The sequence below is a fragment of the Pristis pectinata genome, chromosome 19 (genome assembly GCF_009764475.1).
Source record: "Pristis pectinata isolate sPriPec2 chromosome 19, sPriPec2.1.pri, whole genome shotgun sequence".
NCBI classification, from domain to species: domain Eukaryota; kingdom Metazoa; phylum Chordata; class Chondrichthyes; order Rhinopristiformes; family Pristidae; genus Pristis; species Pristis pectinata.
Window position 1 is genome coordinate 38,946,310 of NC_067423.1, and position 25,057 is coordinate 38,971,366.

The window sequence follows — 25,057 nt, forward strand, 5'->3', positions numbered from 1 at the left end:
GAAAACATTCGAGATACTCAGCAGGCCAGACAGCATCTGTGGAGAGGGAAACACGTTTCATGTTTCAGGTCTGAGTATTTCTGGCATTTTATTTGAGATTTTTAACAAGGTGTCTGGCTTTATAAAATACATGGCTTTCTTTCCCGCTGTTGATCTAGTTTTGAAATCATCAGAATTAAGGGTGTTTCCTCCTTCATGGTAATGTGCTAATTCCAGCCCAATTTTTAAAGCAAAGCTTTCAAAGAGTTCACCTATTTAATATGGATACAGGAGGGTATTTGGCAGTTTATGCTGACTCTAAAAGTAATCCCAACAAACTCCCTCCTCCACCTATTTCCCCGTAACCTACTCTCTCTCACATATCCATTAATTCCCCTAACCCTAAGCCCAATCCCTCTGAATCTCCTACCATCCACCTATACTAGGGATAATTTACCACGGCCAACCACCACATCATTGGGATGTGGGAGCAAGCCAGAGCACCCGGAGGAAACCCACATGGTCGTACAGAGAGCGTGCAAAGTCCATGCAGACGGCACCCGAGGTCAGCATTGAAGCCGTGTCAACTGGAGCGGTGGGATATCAACACTACCCGCTGCACCACTCCGCCACCCACTTTGGTCTTCGTGTGACATTGGTGGAGACCGTTCACGGGACAAATAAACCAAATTCAAAAAGCAGCTTTGATTTTCAAAACCCAGATGATTGGCTAACATTCAGCAACAGTTCCTGAAACTGGACGCACCTTCACTTAGTACAAGGTGCGTGCTTTGTGCCACACTTAAACCACCATCAGGTATCCTTGTGCATTTTAGATCAACTTACTGCCCCAGGCACCTCTGCAGTGAATCAACTCTTACTTTCCCACTTCAGCAGTTGGTCTTCTGTGTTTTTATATGCTGAGTTTGCCAATTTTCAAGTGCTTTAAGGTAAAAAAAAATCAAACGTGCTTTTTGTCTCTTCAAAAAGATTGTCTGATTCTTTCATTCCTTCAGAAGTATTTAGACTTGGGAAAAATAATTGCAAATAATGCCTGAAGTATACTCTACTTTATGTTAATTTATTCAATAAACTAATTACTACCAAATGGTAAAAATCACATGTGGATGTCTCCCACGCTAACATTGGATCAACAAACCATCTGCTACCACATCAGGATTGTTGAAGTGACAATTGTTTCAGATTCTTCAGGTTATACAACTCAGCAGTTAGATTTTCAACCTCAGTTCTGAGCTTTCTTTTCACAGAGTCTGCAAGGGCTGTATGGATCCCTGCTGTCCGTTACTCAGCTTCATGCATTCACATACAATACAAAGGTGTATTCATTTTCATGATTCAGCTTGCTTCCAACATGCCACAACAAATCAAACCTGCCCAATAAAAGATTTCAGCGTTTGAGTGTGTGGAAAATTCAACAATACATTGCAAAATTTTTATAACCTTACAAGATAATGCCTCTAGTAAACATTCTGTTCACCTCCTGACTGTGTGTGTGTGTGTGTGCGCGCGCGCGCGCACACATGTGTGCCTGTATGGGTGTCTATATGCACATGTGTGCATGTGAACATACTTGCAACTGTGCATTTATGTTCGTGCATGTATGTGCATGCCTCTTTGTGTGTGCATGTGTGTCTTTGTGTGTGCCCATATGTATGCATATATTTGTGTGTGGTGTGCATGTACATAAATGGTGTATATTTGTGTGTGTGTGTGTGTGTGTGTGTGTGTGTGTGTGTGTGTGTGTGTGTGTGTGTGTGTGTGTGTGTGTGTTTGTGCACGTGTGCCTGTATGGGTGTGTATATGCACATGTGTGCATGTGGGCGTACTTGCAACTGCGCATTTATGTTTGTGTATGTACGTGCATGCATCTTTGTGTGTGTGTGTCTTTGTGTGTGCCTATATGTATGCATATATTTGTGTGTGGTGTGCATGTACATAAATGGGGTGGGTGTGTGTGTGTGTGTGTGTGTGTGTGTGTGTGTGTGTGTGTGTGTGTGTGTGTGTGTGTGTGTGTGTGTGTGTGTGTGGGCATTTACACTATGGTTCTGTTCAGTGCAGTTTAAGTTCTGAACCCCATGGGATGGGGTTCAGAACGTGACACTGACCCACAGAGCAACTACAAGTCGGACTGCGGCAGCGTGCTCGAGATCCCCACCGTGGCTGAGGGAGGTACAAGCTCGGGCAATATTTGTTTACCCTGCCACACACTGACAGTCTGATACCTGCTCTGAGGCAGGACACTGAATGGATTGAGAACTGCCCCTACTGGGTGCAGGTCAATAAGAACCCAGTGCCTTTGCTTTGTGGCCTTTCTTCCTGTGCCATCCACCACAGTGAAAGGGTGAAATTGGTCCTAAGAGTGGGTGGATACAAACACCAGGTGCTCAATTATACCCGGTCTTTGTACTATTACGAATACAAAGCAACATGCCAATTCACCATGCCCGTTTTAAATTCTGCCGGAGACGTAATTCACAATCCTCAGCATCCACAGGCTAATCATCTAGGAAGCCATCACAGTCAAACTGGGCCCTGCTCTCTACTCGGAACAAGGGTGGATAAGCAAGCGGTTGGAGGAAGTCTGCAGGTCAGGTTGAGTGAGTTACTCCAGTGCTGCCTCACCCACTGAGTTCCTCCAACAGCTCCAGATTCCAGCATCTGCAGTCTCCTGTATCTCAAAACAAGGGTGAACAGCTAGTGGGAATCCATGGCTAAACTGCCTCTATTTTATCTCCCTCCTTTAACCTACGGACACTCCATTGCTCTCGACTTGAGCCCAATGCTGTACTCTTCCGCCACATTGCCCACTGAGAAATCAGTTACCTGACCACAGTGTGCCTCATTTCCACCAACAGCCAACACACTCGGTTAACAGAACATGGAAGATCAATTGGATGCATGACAGCAATTCATGTTTGGTTTCACCTATATACAAAAAAAAACCCTTAATCATTTCCATAAGCTTTGATTAATACACTCTTTCACGTTCCACCGAAGTATTTCTAAAGCTGCTAAATTTATTACGGTAGTTATCTATCAGAGCACCAGGCAGAATGTGGCCTTGGAACTCAATGAGCGAGAATGGTTAAAAAGAAAACTCCCTTTCAACAACAGAGGAACAGCACCTCATATTCCGTCTTGGTAGTCTCTAACAATACACATGAACGTTGTTTTCTCTAACTTCTGGTAACCACTTCCCTCTGGACCCCTCCTTTTTTTTTCCCTTATCCCACCGGCCCCATCACCCCTTCTCTATCCCTTCCCCCACCCTCTCGATCTGCCCATCACCCACACATTCCTCCCTCCGGTTCCCCTCCCCACCTCCTTCCCTTTATTCCTTGGTCCACTATCTTCGCCTATCAGATTCCATCTTCTTCAGCCCTTTGTCACTTTCACCTATCATCACCCAGCGTCTGACATCATTCCCGCTCCACCTCTCACCCGGATCCACCTATAGCCTGACAGCTCTTGTTCCACCCCACTTCTCGCCACCTTTTTACACTGGCTATCTCCCCTCATTCTTTCCAGTCCTGACGAAAAATCTCGACCTGAAACGTCAACTGTTCATTTCCCTCCATCGATGCTGCCTGACCTGCTGAGTTCCTCCAGCATTTTGTGAGTTGCTCTCTTTATACTAGTTTTGATTTTAATTTTGCCCCTGCTTTTCCTTCTTTGCCACATTATAAAACACATCATTTTGCACTTAAGCTCTGCACTTTTGGAAGAATGTCACTGAAGGTACAGAGAAGGTTTACTAGAATGGTGTTGGAAAGGCAGAACTTCAGTGGTCTTAGAAGTCTTGAGAAGCTGGAGCAGTAATTCTTAAAGCGGAGGTGGAGGCAAAACGTAAAAGGGGATGCCACAATCTCAAAGGTTAATGGTGGACTCAATCAGGAAAACCATTTCCAATAACAGAAGGGTTAGGAATGAAGGAAGGCAGATCTAAGATAGGTAGCAAAAAAGTCAGAGGTGAGAAACAGTTTTATGCAGTGTCATAGAATCATAGAGCACGGAAACAGGCCCCTCAGCCCAACCGGTCCGTGCCGACCAGCTAAGCTAATCCCATTTGCCCGTGTTTGGCCTATATCCTGTCCATGTACCTGTCCAAGTGTCTTTTAAATGTTGCTAATGTACCTGCCTCAACCACTTCCTCTGGCTGCTTTTTCCATATACAGACCACCCTCTGGGTGAAAAAGTTGCCCCTCAGGTTCCTACTAAATCTCTCCGCTCTGACCCTAAACCTATGCCCTCTAGTTCTTGATTCCACAACCCTGGGGAAAAGACTGTGCGCATTCACCCTATCTATGCCCCTCATGATCTTATACACCTCTATACAATAGCCCCTCATTCTCCTACACTCCACTGAATGAAGTCCCAACCTGCTCAACCTCTCTCCATAACTCAGTCCCTCAAATCCCAGCAACATCCTTGTAAATCTCCTCTTTCCAGCTTAATGGCATCTTTCCAGTGAGCTGTTATAATTTGAAATAATATATCAGACTCAGTGCTGGAAGCAGATTCAATAGCAACTTTCAGATCAAAACTGGTTACATTGTGAACTTGGAGAACATTGCTGGGCAATACACAAAGAGAATGGGACAGCTCTATCAAAGAATAAGACAGGAATGAAAGGCTCAATGGTCTGTTAGTGCTGTTTAATTCTGTGATTGTACAAGAAAATAAATCCCAAGACACACCCTTTCTAAGTGTTAAAAACAATTCAAACAACTCCAGGCACATACAGGAACTAACAATGACACTGCCCCCAGTTCTAGATAGTGAACAAAAAGGGTATCACTTTTAGAATGTGTACATTTGAATCATTAACACACCGCATCATTAATTCTTTCCACCACTCGACATTACCAGCATGAAGGCAAGTGTGGAGGCTGGGGAAATGGAGAGTGGTGGGAAGGATTCAGCCAACTCCTGGTTCACCACCAGATGCGTTGAGAGAGAGAAAGGAGAAACTGGATCAAAGAATTTATGGTGGGGTGTGTTAGTGGTTGAGAAAGTGATGCACTTTTTGTTCATCAACTAGAACTGGGGTCAGCATCGTTGCTGGTTCCAGAATGTGCCTGGATCTCAAAACAAAAAGGTTCCAATACTTACTTGGAACATTGTGAGGACAAGTAATCAAGTCCTCAAATCAGCCCAACTGAAATAAACCATGCTCTAAGTTTGAAGGGAAGTATTAAAGATGGAGTGATTGACACCAACAATGAATGGAAACCACAAATGGCGTGCGCAAACAAAATCTACATCCAAAAACAATAGCCGAGTAACCTACACTCATTGCTTCGTGAATAAATCATTAGTCTTGATGTGTGGCTTATCAGCAGGACCAGAACTTAGCAGAGGTTTCACAATAAATGCCACCTTCAATTGCCTACCATTTCCAACTGCTGTGGCAGTCAATAATTACACTGCATGATGCATTTTGCATTAACAACACCTAAGTTTGTCGGGGTCTAAGCTGCCATACAAATTAACACGAGACTAAACATTTCATTGAAGCTTCCAGACGCAGTACATAGTGGAATGCTGCAGATACTTTTTTACCTGCAGAGCACTAGAGATTCCAAAGATCCCAAAATGAATGTTTGTCTTACAACCATCTTTCCATATTTAAAAATGGTCCATTTTATTTTAATTTCCCATCTAATTTACAATCAGACGAAAATATGTTTCTTTCTCTTCCAATGCTATCAAAAAATCGATTAATTTGCAAAAAGGAGATATTCAGCCAATCATTCCTCTGCTGGCTCTTTGAAAGAACAATCCAATGGTTTTCACTCTCTTCTTTTCCTGAATACTTCTTTACAAGTACGTATTCAATTCCCTTTTCAAAGATTTTCGTGTCTCTGCTTCCACCATTCTTTCAGGCAGTGCGGTTTAGGTCATAACTTGCTGCCTTAAAACAATTCTGAACATCTCTCGTTCATTTGGAGACGCAAGGGTCTGTAGATGCTGGAATCTGGACCAAAAATCAAATTGCTGGAGGAACTCAGCAGGTCAGGTAGTGTCTGTGGAGGGAAATGGACAGTCTACGTTTCAGGTCGAGACCCTTCATCTGGACTCAACAGGTCATATCATTAAGTTGTACAACACAGAAACAGGACCTTCGGCCCACCAGGTCCGTGCTGAGCTTATTGTCCATCTACACTAATCCAATTTGCCTGCATTAGCACCATATTCTTTTATACCTTGCCTATTTAAGTGTCTGTCTAAATGCCTCTTAATTGTAGCCAATTCCACTACCTCTTCCAGCAGTGCGTTCCAGATACCAACCACTCTCTGCGTAAAAATCTTACCCCTAAGGTCCCTTTTAAAACTCCTACCTCTCACAAACCTATGCCCTCTTGTTTTTGATACCCCAGAATACCTGCAGAGAGAAAAACAAAGTTAATGTTTCAGGTCGAAGACCTTTCATTCGAACATTTGCAGTGTCCTTCAGGTAGCAAAAAAAGGTCACAAGTCACGAGATAATTATCCAGAGGGCATCCTCCCTCCCCACGAGGCCAGTCTTCATGTCCTAGCCCACAGCATCCGAAGCCAATTTCACCCTGGAAGTTATTGCAAGCGAGCCTGCTCCAGTACTTACCCACTGTAACTTTGGGTTGTTAGACAGCAATCAGAACTGAACCACTTTGCCTCCTAACAGATTGAAGGAAATGGACCAATTGTAATAATTCTCTCTGCTACTTTAGCTGAGATCAGCTAAGGCAGAGAAGACCAAAGGCCAACTGCACAAGTTGAATGGATAATTGCTACACCATGTCGTTCATTTGCTCTTGTGTCTTTTCAAGTTTTGTTTTTTTTTAAGCTTTTCTTCTAATTATGCTTCACAACCTTCTCGCAAGGCTACGCTGAATGCCGGGATGTCTAAAACATAAGCATCGGCAAACTATAAGGCAACCAACATATGCTTGGATGGGCATTGCATTAGGAGAGAGGGTTGGACTCGGACTCCCTGTCAGTGTTGATGGAAGGTTAATGGACACCTGGGCATGGCACAGGACAATAGACCAGGAGGTATCTCCTTGCAAAGAGTCATTGTGGAAATGAGCTAGAACATTTTGACAAGGACCGAGGAAGATGCTAGTCATTCCCGACTGATTCTGTCCTCAGTGATTCATTACAAGCCTACTTCCAACAAGACTAATGAGGAATGGAAAGCCTGGCTAATTTTCCCTTTCATAACCAACATGTCAGGCAGCATCTGTGACACCAGTTGCAATGTCCCTCTCATTTTCTCACAGGAGACTGATCAAGTTTGCGATGTTTCTGGATGGTATCGCTAGCTGTGTCTCAATGAACACAACTCTCGCCTCGGAGTCAGAAGATTGAGAGTTCAAATCCCACACCTGAGAATTAAGCACCTAACCACTGCCAATGCATGAGTGCGGTACTGAGAGTGTGCTGTGAACTGAGGTAGCTTGGCTTATTGAGGCAAGAAAGGCAAACATAAAAATGAGGAGAGGATAAAATTGAAGTCAATGGGGTCTGAACAGTCTGGTTTAAATTCTACAGAGTCTAAACCTACTTTTTCTTTTTTTTTTGTTTTGTTAATTGTCAGACTTACATATGTTAGTATTTAGTCCTCATTCTAGTTGAAGTAAATTGCGGCCTGAAGCAGCTCAAGCAACCATTGTACCCATCAATAACTCTATTCACTAAATCTCCTGATCCTTGGAGCATCAGGTAAAGGCAAATAAATTACAGAAGCCGGTTTGTATTCAGAAGCTCTGAGCTTGACCCAGCTACGACTAGCATATCAATTGAGCTGCCACTATAAGCGAGTTTGTTTTTCCCCAGACCTCCTAGATTAAGGGTCTTATGCCAATGGAGTGGTTGATTGAGAGGGGGAAGGGTGTTGATTGGAGAACTCAGCTAAGACACTTTAATACATAAGCGTATGTGGTATAGTATTCCACCCACCCCTGCTTCTTTCAGTGCTTTAGGGTAATTAAAGTGGGGCCCTGTAAATCTGTTTAAAGGCACAGTCCAGGTTATTATTTTAAATATGAAAAATGAAACCTGCAAGTAGTATGAATGTGCCAAATGCAATACTGCCAACACTTATGGTCTGAGTTTGTTTCAGATCACCCACATACAAGCACGCCCTGTCACGAGTTGATATCTTATTTGAGTGATCACACTTAATACGATTGTCCTTCTGGTTTGGCCAACTTCATTTTAGTGTATGTTTCAGTTCTTTGAATTTTAAACAGGAAAGCAGACAGCCGTTATAAACTTAATTGGACTGTAAGAGCTAAGCTTTTTGCCTGGTTACGCGGCTACTAAACCTTTAGTGCGCCAATCCAAATTCATCGAAGCCTAAAGACCTTTGGTATGGGCTGGAGTCAATGAGTTTAGTCTATTACCTGCTGTGTAGGTAATTTATTGCCCTTATCCTTGTTGCTAGCTAGGTCAATCCCTAATCCTTTTATAAACCATCCAATAATCTATCTAATTGACAAACACATCTACTCACTCAGATTAAAATACTTTAAGGTACTGAGCCAGTTCATCTGAAATGAAATTAGATGCTTCAAGTAAGGCAAGTGTTTTTATGAAATTCCTTTGTTTGCTGTTTTGATAAAGTTACAACTTTTAATAAAATTGAAAAAGTAATCTGTTGTTACTATTTTAATCTCGGTAGTTAAGCAGCAGAAATCCAATATTGATAGATTTTTATCCAAAGCTATTGGAGGTTATGGAACCGAGGTAGGTAATTGGAGTTAAGTGAGGGATCAACAATTAAAGGGTAGGATAGACTTGATGAGGTGAATGGCCCATTATGTCCCTGGGGTTTACTAAATAACTTGAATCTCATCACATCCACAAGATATCCTAAAGGGCTTGTGCAGTTTTCATTGGTATAACTGGTATGTATATAAAATGGTAGCCAATGTCAGGACAGCAAGATTCTACCAAATACAAGTAGTAAGTAATCCGATTGCTACTTGCGCGTAAGGACACTGGAAAATGTCTCGTTCTCTTCCAGTAAAGTCATGGGACCTTCTACACCTACTTGAGTAGACAAGAAGAACTTTGTTTCATCTCTCAGCGGAAAGGGTACATCTCTAACAATGCTGTATTCTCTTGCTACAAAGCCAGTCTACATTATTAGCTCATGTTGAGGATGGGGGTTTAAACTTACAGCCTTCATAATGCAAAAGGTAAAAATGTCATCAGCTGAGCCAAGCTGAGAGAAGAGTAGGAAGAGGAACTGTGTACAAATGCGTGACCTGCTTGTTACCAATAGCACACAGTTTGATGTCAACTTTATTGTTGATGTGTACAGTCAGTGTAAAGCAGCATTCCAAATTGAAATGTGTTCAGCTCAGCAATAATCTTTCCATAATTAATATTGTGTACAGAATGATATTGTTCTTAAGCCATATTCTATTAAAAAGGGAGACTGCAGAATTAAATTATCAATGAAAGCAAGTTCTGTAAGACAATACAATGCATGCATTAGACAATAAAGTTGCAAGATAGAAAAAGAACAATAAGTTATTTAGAAGTATAGCTCTGAACAGGAAATGAATGGGGATTGGAACTCAGCATGAAAGAGGAAGTTACTCTTTATTAGACTTCTCTTAAGTGCAGTTACACGCTACCAAGGCAAAGTCACACTGTTGTCATCGGCCTAACCAAAAGAAAACATTTGTACATAGTGAAAAGAAAAATTCAGCCCTTTTCTTCCTTTGCTATCTATTGCACAACCATTATTATAGCGCTTCATGCATTTTCATACTGGAAGCCATTCAATCTTGAGTGGGCCTTGATCGATAAAGTCTGACTGGCCATCTTAATTAAACCTTAAGAGTCAGTCCACTTGCTACACAGCATCACTCAAGACCTGTTCTCCTTATTAAGCTCACAAACCCTCCCCCGAGTACTCAAATAAAAGAGAGTTGGAAGCAACAGCGGCAGCTTTAGAGGTTCTAGTCCCACGGCCTCAGGTGGTAAAGATCTCTCAGAGCAAGCTCTCCGAAAATATTCTCGCGGAAAGCGTGTCTGCTGTGCTTGCTCTTGTTATTAAAAATAGCAATGAATACGCGCTCAGAGAAATCCCTCACACCACGCCCCTCCCCACTAAAACAGGGTCTCTTTTAATTTCAGTGAATGCCTGATATACAGCTCCTCCACATCAGCATGGCGGAAACAAAGCATGAGGGGAAAGTGGATTTGTTGATTAAATTCAATATGCACAGTCATGATAAGCCTCTTGTACATGAAATTACTGAGCAGCAGATATTATCACTGATAAACACTTCAAATATTTAGACAAGATGACCATGTTGAGTGATCTTTGGTTTGAAGGACATTGAAGAAAGTCTGCTCAAGCATCTGGATCACGGGCTCCAATATCTACAACCAATAAGCAGCCGTACCAAATACACTCCTCTACCCATCTGACAATTAGTGCCCTGTGTAACTTGTCTGTGCCTTTCTAGATTTGAGTCAACAGCGCTGTAAAAGGATTAAGATCTTGGAGGAAAGTTTAAAAATCACAATAAAAAAGATCAACATGAAAAGAGTGCAGACAGGAGCAACAAAAGCTGTTTATAACAGAAGATGGCTAAAACGTACATGAAAATAACTGGTAGAAATGGAGAAGATAACGTGCCTGATATCACAAGGAAACTAAAACAGATTCAGGAATAAAAACTTGGCATAATTAATGTCAACAGAATAACTGTTGTAATGTAGTAAAGAAATGGCAATAAAGAATGATAAATCTTCAAGAGCAGATGATTTCCATACCAGGATTTTAAACTGATAACTTTACAAATACCCAAACTGTAATTTGCAAATGTTAATGATTCATTCATTGAGATGGGAACAAGCCAGCCCATTACTTAAGTGAGAGAGAGATCAGGAAATCGTTGACCAATTAGATTGCCAATGGTTGTCAGAAAATTACTACATACTATAAATAAGGATAAACAGTTGATCAGAGAGGATCAGGGTAGATTTGTAAAAGATGGGTTGTGTTTGATGACTTTTTTGAAGAAGTAACTAGTGGACAAGGAAATGCTATTTACCTATTCATATACCATAGACAATGACGGAAAATAATCATACAGATTTCATACCTACTTAGAACAAACAATAATAACAGGTAGGCTTTCTATCATAATGTTATTCATATGGACTTCCATAAGGCATTTGATAAAGCTGAGACTCATGGAACTGAAAGTAATTGAAGGTAATTTATTTACCAGGCTAAGGAATTGGAGATTGAAGATCGGGATAAGTGGGTAGGTTTCCTCTATGTTGGTGTTGTATTCACCATATTTATAATAGGTTTAAATAGTAGCATAGAAAGCCCCTCATGTCCAAGTTTTTCAATGACACAAAGATAAGATGGAATTGTGTGCAATGCACATGGAAGCACTAAATTACTAAGAATATCAACGGACTGCATGACGTGGCAAAATTGTGACAAATGGTCTTCAATGCAAGCAAGCGTGAGCTCTTATACAATGTGTCTAAAAGGATGTTACTGAATACTTTCTAAATGGCGAAAAGCTGCAAGCAGTGGAAGTCCAAAGAGGCTTGGAGGTTTATCTATGTGGATTATTGTAATGTTGTAGACAAAAGACAGAAAATAATAAAAAAGGCCAATGGAATGCTGGATTATATCTAGACTGGAGCACAAGGAAGTAGAAATTATGCTGTAGTCAGACAAATCTATGCTCGCACCACACCTGAGTACCACACTATACAATGGATATATAGGCCTCAGAGAGGGTGCAGTGCTGATTTACTAGAATAGAACGGGACTTAAATTATAAGGGCTGCATTCTCTGAAGGGTAAAGAGTAATTTGACTGAGGTTTTTAAGCTATCAGCTGACAGAGTAGATGGGAACTAGATGACCTGCTATTCAATGCACAGTGCAACGTGCTACTCAGTTCCCTGAAAGTGACACAACAGGTAGACGGGGAGGTGAAGGCAGCTTTTGGAATGCTGGCCTTCATCAGTCAGGGCATTGAGCATGGAAGTTGGGAGGTTATATCGGAGCTGTACAAGACATTGATGAGGCTGCACTTGAAGTATTGTGTTCAGGTTCGGTCACCCTGCTATAGGAAAGATGCCGTTAAATTGGAAAGAGTGCAGAAAAGATTGACAAGGATGTTGCCGGGACTCAAGGGACTGAGTAAAAGGGAGAGGTTGGGCAGGTGAAGACTTTATTCCTTGGAGCGCAGGAGACCGAGGGGTGATTTTATGGAGGTGTACAAAATCATGAGGGGCATAGATAGGGTGAATGTGTACAGTCTTTTTCCCAGGGTTGGGGAAATTGAGAACTACAGGGCACAGGTTTAAGATGAGAGGGGAGAGATTTAATAGGCACTTGAGGGGTAGCTTTTCTTTAAAAACACAAAGGGTGGTACGTATATGGAACGAGCTGCCAGAGGAAGTGGGTGAGGCAGGTACAATAACAACTTTTAAAAAAACATCTGGACAGGTACACGGATAGGAAAGGTTTAGAGGGATATGGGTCAAATGTGAGCAAATGGGACTAGCTTAGATGGGCATCTTGATCAGCATGGAGCAGTTGGGCTGAAGGGCCTGTGAGAAAGCATTCCATTGGTTAGGGAGTCCAGGGCTAGGGAACATAATATTTAGATGCAGCTCCCACTGAAGTAGCTGGGAAGCTTCATGCAGACGGTAGTAGAAACTTGGATCTCTCTTTATAAATGGCAATTTAGGCCAAGTCAGTTGCTGATTTTAAATCAAGATTGACAATATTCTTGATTACTGAGATTGTTTAACGATTTGGGAAAAGGGCAGGTACATAGAGAAAAGGTCACACATAATTATTTATTGATGAGCCAAGCAGCCTATCCATGTTCCAATATTCCTATGCTCCAGAACTCTAAAAGCATGAAGGATCATAGCAACAGAGTGGTACAGGTGTAATTAATGTAAAGACAATAGTCTCTCCAACATCATTTATCAGGCCGATTCCTCTCCAGCAAGATACAAGGCATGGAGTCGTCATGAACATCATGAATCTACAAGTACATTGTCATGTCTTGTTCACTTGCATAATTTAACTTCAATATCAAAAAATGTGAATGAGGCTCATTCTGATATAAAGATCTGTTCTGGTACACGGAGATCCTATCTTAAAACATCAACAAACCAAACGTACTCTGTTGAAAGCAAATGTATGCAACTTTGAAAGAGTGAATGGGAAGATGAGACAGACTTTGCAAGTTTCAAAGAATGATCATAGCTGTACCCAATCTTGAACTATGCTGGTTTTGTGACCCTCACCTTCATTACACAGAATTACTTCCTTTTATGTAAACCAGAAGGAGAGACATCATGTAAATACAGATACGTCACCCAGAAAGCATGAATGTTGGAGGCATCCCTGAAACCTTTACAAGTCTCTATATTTCTCCAATTCCAGAGAAATTCTTGCATGAACCAGAATTCTATCACCCTACTATAGGCATATGGGTGACATGCTTTGGAGTTCTCTCCCGCCCATTTTTCTACTTTAAAGAGCTCTTTAAAGCCTACTTCTTCCACCTGTTCTAACACCTAAGAGGCGTTGTGCCAAAATTTCTCTGAATATACTACTATGAAGAGCTCTGAGGTGTATTACCACATTAAAAGTGCTTCATAAATACCAATTTTCGCAACTATTGATATTCAAAAGCTTGGCAGAGTGCGATAGAGCATGTTAACCAGGCTTTACACCTGAGTGTCTCTGAGCTTCTCAGCACAGAGTGCAGGAGGAGGAGAAGCTGGTGTTGCAACTAATGGTCTATTTCATTGTCTGTGCTGAACACTTACTTTACCAGTGTTGTTGGACAGTTACTACTCAAGGTCACTCCTTGTTTCTCATAGCCCCAAGTATGGGCTCTTACACAGAACCAACTTCTTGACTGGACGAGCTCCACTCCCAGACATTGTCAGGGTACTTGAAGTCCCTCCAGTTACACCAATGATCTGTATCTGCATTCCATTTCATTGACAATGCATAACGGGGTGTAAGGTTGTAGAGCTCATTGGTCCAACAAGTCGGTGGTTCCATACTCTGCTTGAATGTTTGCCAGCAGTGTCAAACAGAGGCTTTGAAAAAGACAGAGCAAATCCAGGCCACAAGCTGGTCTTTTGCCAATTTTCACACATACGGATGTAAAAAACACAACAAACACTACACCACACATTCAGCAAAGTGAATATTCACATAACTGCAAAGAAAAAGTCACCTGCTGAAAAAGCCCAACATACACAGACACAAATTTCCTCCATAGATTATACCTATTTTTAGATCCTTTCATGTGCAATTTCCTTCAACTATAATGTTAAAAGCATCAGGACAACACACAATATGAATAGTGGTTCCCATTGGTACTCATTCTGCAGGTAAAGCAGATAATCAGCCTGTCACTTACATGTCTTCTGTGGGCTGCTTTGACTATTGAGAAAAGATAGGACTTAAAGTAGAATGACAAAAACATGAGTGGTGCATTCAACAGACATTCAACAGCCTACCTCCATAATATTAGCCACCCTGGCTCTAGATTTCCCTTTCTGAGGAAGTACTTTATCTATATCTGGCATATTAGATCCACTTTAAGAAGATGACACAAAGACATAAGAAGTAGAAGCAGGAGTTGAACATTCTGCCCCTCACGCCTGCTCCACTATGTACTAAGATCATGGCTGATCTTGTCTCTCAACTTCACTTACCTGCACTGACTCAATGCTCTTGATTCCCTTAATATCTAAAAATCTATCAATCCCCGTCCTGAGTAATTAAGGGAATCAAGCCTCGTCAGCTCCCGTGGGTTGAGAATACCAAATATTCCCTGCTCTCTGGATGAAGGAATTTCTTTCCACCTCAGTCCTGTATGGCTAATCCTTTACTCAGAGACGGTGACCTCCACCCCCACCCCCCCCCCCCCACCCCCTGGTTCTAGACACTCTAGCCCAAGGAAACACCAGAACCACATCTGTCTGATCAAGCCCTGTGAGTTGCAATAAGATCATTGCTCATTCTTGTAAGATCCACATACAAAAGCCTAGTCTGCTTAAACTGTCTGCAAAGGACAAAACTGCCTTCCCTCAAATCAATCCATCAGTTAAGAGTACTTCACAACCTTTGAAACTCAACTGAAAGTGTAAGCCAATACAAGCATAATTCAAAGAATGGAATAATCAACTAATAGAGGAAAAACTCTGGGATTATGCATAATAGGATGCAAGGATGGAAGTTCATTTATTAGATAGATAATGGCCTTGTTCCAGTCTGGCTTTTCCTTGAGCTGGCCCGTTGTAAAAACAGCAGGGGTGGGATACTGAAAGGCAGCACTCTTCAGAAATACCTGTACAAGTTTTTAAAGCATGTCTTTTTACAGACTATTAAACATAGAATTTATCATGACCACAATAGTAGCCACATCCTTTTGATAAGGATTTTATCCAAACTCATTGATAAGCTCCTTTTAATCATTTATTACTCAGTAAGAGGGTTTGTTTGCTGTTCTGCAGAATCCCAAGTAATGTTCCTGCAAACTGAACATTCTCCTTTGCATAATAACTTTAAAAATGGTAACAAAGAGCTCACACATGCCTGAAATATAATGGGAGCATCACACCCTTTTAAACGTCAAGGAAACTCCCCTCAGTTTGAAATGATTGAACATTTTCATTTTTTATTCGTTGCAAGTCAGTTACTTACTGGTGGTAGTGCAAGCATAGACCTGGCACGACAGGAGGATAGGACCACATTGCAATCCAATGGAGAGTTTGGTGACTAAACACTCCCCAAACTATCAGGATGCATGACATTCAAGGACAGACAGCACCTTCCCAGTTCCTTCAAGTCTGTGCATTAGCTTTCAACTTATTAATTCTTCTCAAACCGCAAATGAAGGAAAAGAGCCAAAATGTACCACTTCACTGTGATTTAACTATGCCTTAATTAAATTTTCATCACAACCTGCCATTCGATTTAATGGCCTTTCAGGAAACAAAAGAACAATGACTGTGGGGGTATAAAGGATTTTCTGCTATATACATCTCTGTAAGCTTTGTTCGCTCTCATTTAAGAAGCTTGGTGCCCTCTGTTTGTACATTTAACAGCACCGATAATGTGAGGACCCTGTATCAATTTTAATATACATCTCCAGCCTTCACTAATGCAGTCTCAAGAGCTTGCCCGCTCCACACTACAGATACAATATTGTTCAGCGGTTGCATGTTCTTCTCAATGTGGAGTGACATGCTGAAAACATTAACAGTTATTTGTGTAATCATTTGTGGCAAACTTGCACAAAACACAAATACACTGTGAAGGGCATTTAACTGAGGAGTGAGAGAGAAACAAAAAAAAGAGCAGGATAAAATCTCCAACCCTGTAATAACACAACAGAATGTGTAACAAATATGCAAAATACAAGGCCTGGAAAACATGAGATACAATGAAGCTAAGTAGTGATTTTATCAGTATTATGAGGTGGTAATTTCATCGCAGAGTTGCTCAATCCATTAGTGAGACTCAAACCAACTGCTTCACTCAAAGCTGCTGAAAATACAAACTGCGTAGATCAAGGCTCTTTTAAAACACCACAGAGCCTTCTTAAAAATTCCATGTGGACTCGCGCTGCACTTTGCTTTCTTCCTCCCACCACCCCACCCTCCGCCTGCCTCCATTCCTGGTTTTAGCGTACCCCCTTTGCTCCACCATTGGTGGCTGAGCCTAATTGAAAACAGGAAATGCTGGAGATACTCAGCAGGTCAGGCCACATCTGTGGGAAGAGAAACAGAGTGAGCATTTCAGGTCGAAGTCCCTTCGTCAGAACCTGCTGAGTGTTTCCAGCATTTTCTGTTTTTATTCTCGAGTTCTAACATCTGCAGTTTTTTTATATTTGATTTCCACCCACTTTTTTAATTTGTAGATTACCCTTCCTAAAGACTTTACCCCTCTCTTTCTCCTTTAAAGCCTTCCTTGAACCAAATTCCTCAGCTCGGATCCTCAACCAAGCCTATCTCCTCAACTAACTTGTCCCAATGTCTACTTTATGTTGTTATTAACTTTTGTCTGATTACATCCTTCTGAAGTGACTTGAGACATTAAGATAGACTAAGTACATTTGCTTAGAACATAAAACAGTACAGCACAGGAACAGGCCCTTCAGCCCATCATGTTTGTGCCAACCAAAGTGCCAATTTCTGCCTGCACATGGTCTACATCCCTCCACTCCCTGCCTGTTCATGTGTCTGGCCAAGTGCCTCTTAAATGTTCCTATTGTATCTGCTTCTACCACCTCCCCTGGCGGCGTGTTCCAGGCACCCACCACCCTCTGTGTAAAAAAAATCTTCCCTCATAAATCTCCTTTAAACTTCCCCCCTCTCACCTTAAACCTATGCCCTCTAGTATTTGCCATTTCCACTGCAGGAAAAAGACTCTATCTACACCTCTCATAACTTTACATATTTCCAACAGGTACAGTTTATTTCTTGATAAGATATCTATATTAGTCACGTGTACATCGAAACACACAATGAAATGCATCTCTTTTGCGTAGAGTGTTCTGGGGGCAGCCCGCAAGTGTCGCCACGCTTCCAGGGCCAACATAGCATGCCCACAACTTCCTAACCCATACATCTTTGTAATGTGGGAGGATCAAGATGTTCCAAAAAGGCTTTAGAACCAGTTAAGTACTCTGCAAGAAACAGCTTGTGACAAACGTTTCCAAATATTCTTTCCTCTCCCTCAAACCGTGGAGAACGTGCTGAAAATGTATGAGCGCACACTTGGATGTCAATGTTTTCCTTGCCACGTTGGGAAAGGGGAAGAGTCAATTGTCAAAGTCAAAAGGGAGGAAGGTCTCCAGTCATGTGGAGAGACTGGAGATGCACGGACTGCTCTTGTTACAACAGAGATTAAGAGACTTAATGGAGATGCTCCAAATCAAAGGGGGTTTTGATAAAGTAAATAAAGGGAAATTGTTTCCACTGAAAGAAGGTCAGAATACAGGTCTAATATCCATGAGCAAATGAACCTAGAGGAGATATTTTATTGGGAGGGAGTTCTCCAGGGATTATAATGACTGAAAAAAGGCAAAGGACATCATTTCAATTGTAACTTTCAGAAGGAAATTGGACCTAAGGAAAAAAACAAGGAATGGGGACTCACAGGACAGATCTTTCAAGGAGCCCACGCATGCGCGATGGGAACAGAGATTTCTCGGTATCAGTTGATGCTTCTATGATTCATGAAAGCTCTAAAAAAAAGTGCGTAGTTTGAGAGTTTGCGTCCTGTTGGTAATGTGCGTCCTTGTCAAAAAGTATCCACTTCACCGTCACGGTGAAAGCATCACTGTTTGAATAAGGTGGGCGCTCAATGTGCTATCAGCTCCTTCGAGACAGGAGGGAAAGTAAATGGAAAACTTGTCTTGGTTTTAAATGAAAGAACCTTATGGTTTCTTTGAAACAAATATCACCATTAAATGGAGTTTTTAATTAAGTTGAACTATGGCATTTTGTTGCTGTTTGATGGTTTCTTTAAAACCAAACATTTGGTTACATCAGGAAAAACTACAACCTACCATCTTGCCACCAGCAACTTTCCCTCACCTCATCGACCAGCACACCGCACACACAAAGATAATTGGGCACATTGAACTGCAATACAAAGTGGGTCATTTTAACTTAACCTGCCAATCAGAGACTGCCTGGGTCAGGTCAAAGGTCAGTTTCACAACACGCTGGATTTTACTTCCCATTGATTGGGTTCAGGCAGGGTTTGGGCCAATCCCATCAGTTTCTGGCCAGTCGGGTTAGGTTAAAATTACCCTCCAAGACAATAAATAAAGCAGGTCGGTGCTAGGACCATTAACCAGTTCAAATAGCTCATTTGAGCCAATAATTGCTTAACGCAGTCCAGTTTCCATCGGTGCACCAACAGCAATGAAAACAATGAGCCCTTCACCCCAGTCTGTCAAAGGCAGATCATATAACCTACAACACGTTTATCCTTTGCAACACGTTTATTCATTGCAAATCCGCATTCAACCAAAGTCAGAGAATCCTCTATGCACAACTCTGTGTATTAACATCTGCTTTCACAGTGCAATCCTGTACTCTGCATTGAATTCAACTTTTGTTTGTCTGTTCTGCAGAGTTTATTTGAACAGTTTTCAACTGGAGGCTAAAAGCACAAAGGTGATTCCAATTATTACTCCGCCTGGTGAAGGACAGAGATCACTGATCAACTACATTTACCACAAAAACATTGTCCCGAGCTTTCTTTGGATAGGCAAGCTTGTAAATAAGCTGCCACTTATTAATAAACTGCCTCCCTCTCCACACCCCAATGAAAGGAAAACACTTCCTTTCTGCCTACCTTCAGGTTCGCTTTTGATGAGCTCCTCCATTTTCTTCTGTTTCAGTGTGTCCACCACATCAGCTAGGCTGCCTTTGCGTCTCTCTGGGGTGCCCAGTGCCGTGCCGGGTCCTGACTCACTGCTCTGTCGAGCCCCTTCTTCAGTCTTCAGAGGTGAGGTAGATGAGTTGTGTGTAGGGAACAGAGAGGCTGCTTTATTTTCATCGTGGTCCTGATCAGAACAGTGGGTTGGGATGTGTGGGGAAGGGAAAAACAGAAATATTTGGTTTATTTTGGGAAAGCACGTTCAAGTCACTTGATAACTTGCCAGAGGTCAGGGTTAGTTTCCCTGGACTTAGTTATAAAAATGGTGTTGGTACTTACAGAGCAAGTCAATAATCCGCCTTTGTTAATCATTACTAATCCCTACCTAATCTATTGTCATTATCATTTCTTTGGCATTAGAAGTCAAATTACTTTGAGGGTTCACCAGTCCCCAGCAAATAAAATGGAGAGAAATATAAGATTGTTTTCCAGAGAATCATAGTAAAATGAAGGCAAAATCTTGCTTGATTTGAGTGCAGCTGCAAAAACCCTCAGAAACTGCAACGCCAGCCAACATTAAGCAGTAGGTGTGACTGGGAGCCCATCCACCAGCTTAACCATCCTTTGCCGCTACCTCTGCCACAGCAACACCAGTCTCTATCCCCAATAGCAGAGCTCACTAAGCTTTCTTTGATATTCACATAGACCAAGCATAATGCTACAAAGATTGTCCCCACATTCTCATTTAGGTCACACATTCCTATTTACATTTTAGCAACATTCCTTCATGAATACAAGGTCCAAATTGGTATTGATTTTGGTCTATTATTGTCACATGTACCGAGATACAGCGAAAAGCTATTGTTTTGCGTGCCACCCAGACAGATCATTCCACACATAGTTACACTGAGATAGTAAAAATGAAAGCAGAATGCAGAATATACTATTACAGTTACAGAGAAAGTGCAGTGCAGGTAGACAAATAAAAGCAAACTAAAATAAGCTGCCACTTATTAATAATCTGCCTCCCTCCACACACCCCAATGACAGGAAAACCTACGAGGTAGATTAGGAGGTCAAGAGATTCAAGAGTTCATCCTTTAGCGTATGAGAGGTCCGTTCAAGAGTCTGATAACAGCAGGATAGAAGCTGTCCTTGAGCCTGATGGTACATATTCTTGGGCTTTTGTATCTTCTGCCCAATGAGAGAGAGGAGAGCGAATGACTGGGCTGGGAGGGGTCCTTGATTATGTTGGCTGCTTTCCTGAGGCAGCAGGAGGTGTAGACGGAGTCAGTGGAGGGGAGGCTGGTTTGCGTGATGGACTGGGCTGTGTTCACAACTCCACAGCTCCTTATTCAACACCCCAGAAGCAATTGGAGATGGGCAAATAACATTGTGCTTTCCCAGCCACCCCTGCTCCAAGGGGGAAACATAAAAATAATATGGGAGTTACGTTGGTTTAGAAGAGTTTATACCCACATTGCATGTGTCATTTTAAACTTTTCTTGTGTCATCACAAACATTCAGCTTCTTTTTTAAGTGACTTGGAGATAATATTGGTCTACCATTCTTTCTCTCCTTAATGCTCTCACCAATCAGTTCAACCACAGGACTCAGAATGCCTTGCTGCTGCCAGCATTATAACCGTAGCCCAAATCCGATAGGACTGTGGAACTTGCTATCACTAGTAACGGTACAGATGAGCAACACCAACACAATGAATGGAAGCTGGATTAGCAGTCACAGGAAACATGCTGATAGTGCTAGATGAAGTGAGAGGAGGTGCACATGGAACATAAACAGTCATATAAACCAGCTAGATACAGCAGCCTGGTTCTGTGCTGTACATCCTATTCAATCCCATGCAATCTGACATTTGATCAGGTCATTTCACCTGTGGGATTTGTGATCTGGGCTCCTGGACTAATCACGTGTGCTCATCAAATGGGAACTGCATGAGATTAAGGAGTTTTGGTCCTATTGTGTAGAGTCTATAGCGCATAAATGTGTAAAATCAGCAGTAATGCCTTTAAGTTTGCAACATGGGTTAATGATTTGTCAGCTAGAGTGCACCAAGTCTATATCCAAACAGCAAAAATCAGAGACCTTCAGTTACAAGTCTAAACTGATGAAATGTTTGTTAGCAGAAGCAAGCTAGTTTGGGCATCAAAACTTAGCTGACTGCCCCTATGGCTTGTCCATGGGACAATAATTCTTTGGCAAACAGAAAATTCAAACCCTCCTCCCCTACAGGAGCTGGTATCATGACATGTTTCAGCTCGGTTTGAATCCTCTCCCCACTTTCTGACATGTGTTGCTGCATTCCGAGTGCCTTGTGACTTTTTGCACCAACTCCATTTTTTAAATGCAGCAGGGTGAAAGCGGATGGCAGTGGAACCTTCACACCGTCATTGGCCGACCCAACTCCTGCGACTCCAGGTGGGGGTGGCCTGAGATTGTTGGGGGGGGGGGGGTGGTGGGGAGCGGGGTGGAGAATCCAAACCTGCCCACCCTTTCATCAACTACACCAAATGATTTTAAAAAACACACGGTCCCTTTAAAGTTGGGAATCGTTCAAATTCTAAAGCGCGCTATAAATTATAAAAGGGAATATTTGCACAGCATTAATGTTTTATAGCCTACCCAATAAAAAAGGCAATTCCTAGCAAATCCTCAGGAACACAAAGAAAAAAAAGCATAACTATCAAAACACATTATTTTTAATGGCCTACATAATAAAGCTGTTCCATTTAGTAATTAGGTGCCAAAAAGTGACTTGGAGGCTAAAGGGGGTTTAGGCCCTTTACTAATTTCATATTATGGCTATAAATGTGAATTGCCTTATTCCAGGTCTTTCAAGAATAACTTATTTGTCTGCATTTCTTTATAATTATACTAAATTTCCCATTCTGTTTCTATTTCTTCTGTGTTCCAATTAATTTCCACTTATTCGGTCCTGAATAGCCTTCTGCAACTACTCAAATGCAACAGACATCCCTGAATATATTTGCTTTCATCTTTTTTTGTTTAATGTATGAGTTTAATATGTAATGGAAATTGTTGCTTCTGTCTCCTGTGGTACATTTGTATGAAAGGAAGGATATGTATAGATCCTACAAGAGTTTTTCTGCAGCTTTTATCATAGGTTTGAAATGAATGACCTCCAAACCTTATAGAGTGCTTCTTCTTTCTAATTTAGGAGTGGGGGGTGTGGAGGTTGAAAGGCTCTCTCCTGTCTACAATGTTCGGTGGGAACTCACTGCACTGAATTGGCAAGCAGATTGAACTGCTCAATTCACAGCAAGAAGCCCAGGCAGGTAGTTATAATGAAGATGAAAGAGACTACTGTTCATATAGCTGGTGGCATTCAATGTTAATTTAATTAATGAAGAAAAGATCTGAAAGTAGTGTCAAATTGTTAAAATGATGGGCCTAATTTTCAGAAGTGCTTCAAGGGAAAAAAAAATCTTGCAGCAAGCTTGTCTCCTGCTTTCAATGAGAAGCTTGCCCTGAAAGATTGAGAGATTAATTCCCGCTTTCTTTTGCCAATGAAGCAACAAGAAAGTGGAAGGTGTGGTGAGCGTTGGGTGAAGGGGTGGGGGGCTGCTACTGGGGTTGAGGTTGTGGTTGTGGGGAGTGGAGGAGGGAGAAGGCGCTGATACATAATCTTGAGGCAGGGTGACTATCGTGCCCACTGATCTTTCATAATATGGGAAGGGAAGGCGTCACAGCAGAAGCCAGCATTTCCCAATGTCAGCCGTGTTTCAGAGTTTCCCCCTAACACCACAGATAGATGCTTGCAAACCTCAAAGCGAAGACTTCCACAGTCAAATAGCCCTGAAAATACAGGTGACTTTCAGCGTTGCATTTGCCTTCTGATTGTTCAGAAGTAGGCTGAGTCATAGAGTCATAGAATTACACAGCATTGAAATAGGCCCTTTGGACCAACTTGTCCATGCCGACCAAGATGTCTTTCCAAGCTGATCCCATTTGCCTGCATTTGGCCCATATCCCTCGAAACCTTTCTGATCCATTTGACTGTCCAAATGTGTTTAACCATGGATCTTTCCAAATGTCTTTTATGCTGAAGTTTTCCAGATGCTGAAGAGCAGAAGGTATATTTCTTGGGAGGGTGGGTCGCCGACCTCAGGAACACCCCCACACCAAAAACCCCACCTCAGGAACAACCCCACACCAAAAGCCCTGACTCAGGAACAATCCCCTACCAAAAACCAACCCAAATCCTAATCTTGAAAGTCCAAAGCTTGAACTTTACCCAAGCTTTCACTGATCCAAATTGGGTTCCAAAGGCAATCTTTTAATTCTTTTGAAGCTCCCAATACATATATAAACGTTACCCTATCGCCCTTCTCCCAGCATAAACAATCCTGACATAAGTAAATCGGATGGGGACAGGGCACACCCCATTTCATTGGCTTAGCTAAGCGCAAACAAGGCAAAATACAATGACAAGAAATAGTAAGAACAGAAGTGTCAGTTCCAGCAGCAGCTGGGACACCAACTACTCTGCTCACAACCCATAACCCAAAACATCTGGAAACATCATAAGGTTGGAGAAAACAACTGAAACACCGAGAACCTCTCAAAGCTAATACATGAAACACTAAAGTGGCTTTAAATGATTCTGACAAGGAGAATGCATTGAGGAGTGCCTCCACAAAATTGGGGAAGCAAGCATATTCCAAACTTAAGTCACGTTTTTGAAAAAGAGTTTAACAAACACAGTTATCAAAAATAGACACATTGGTCCAACAAAGTGTTGTTGAAATATGCGTTTTATTTCAACATCCATAATTTCCACAAACTTTTAATGCTTTAGTGGGCAGTTTTTTTTTTAAATTTCACGCAATCATCCCTTATAGACACTCTCGCATAAAGTGATTCCACATTAGAGAGCCAATTTACTTATGCACTTGACAATTGTTGATTTGCCACTAAAAGAACTTACTTTTATGTGTCAGATTTAAATTGTTACCATTGTTTAATTTTAGGCTGTACATAGTGATAGTGCAAGAGTGGAAATGATTAGGTAGTTCCCCTGCCAATCAAGTACAGTTTCTGCACCACTCTAACTGATTTTATGCACATTACTTTTCAGTCATTATCCTCCACTCACTGCATTTTTCCGCAAAGTGACCTTGCTTCATTTGGGAAAAGTTACTGCAGTCCTTGTTTCCTTTGCTCCGTATTACGTGGGTCTCTATTTTCTGAGTAATTTCACATCTTTTTGCCTCACAATTGAATGCTTGGGATGAATTGTACACCTCAGCCTACCTGCAATTCATTGGCTGATTGTGAATTGTCAATAAATACACCACTGATGTTATGTTTGAGGCAAATAGAATCACATGGTTCAAACCACCCATGACTGTACTAACACTCGATATGAACTTCTGAAAGGGAAATAATGTTTGAGCAAGCCGTTAGCTTTTCTAGGTTATAAACAACGGAATAGAAAAGGGTGAGAGAGATATTATGTATTTGGACTTCCAGAGAGCTTGCAATGAGGTATCAAAAAAAAAGTTATTAAAAGAAAATTAGAGTGCAGATTATGGGGGATGAAATTCCAGTGTGCATTAGTTAACAGCGAGAAAACAAAGGATGTATAACCGGTTAACTT

General features: G+C 41.6%; 1 protein-coding gene across 10 annotated transcripts in view; it reads right to left on the reverse strand.

Annotated features, from left to right (window-relative positions):
• Positions 1–25,057, reverse strand: part of sox5 (SRY-box transcription factor 5) — a 353,819-nt gene that overhangs the window by 188,066 nt on the left and 140,696 nt on the right. For all 10 annotated transcript variants that reach the window (XM_052033500.1, XM_052033492.1, XM_052033495.1 and 7 more), the window contains one exon: positions 19,393–19,603. In XM_052033500.1, the coding sequence (XP_051889460.1) occupies positions 19,393–19,603 (211 nt within the window). The remainder of the gene's footprint in view (positions 1–19,392; positions 19,604–25,057) is intronic.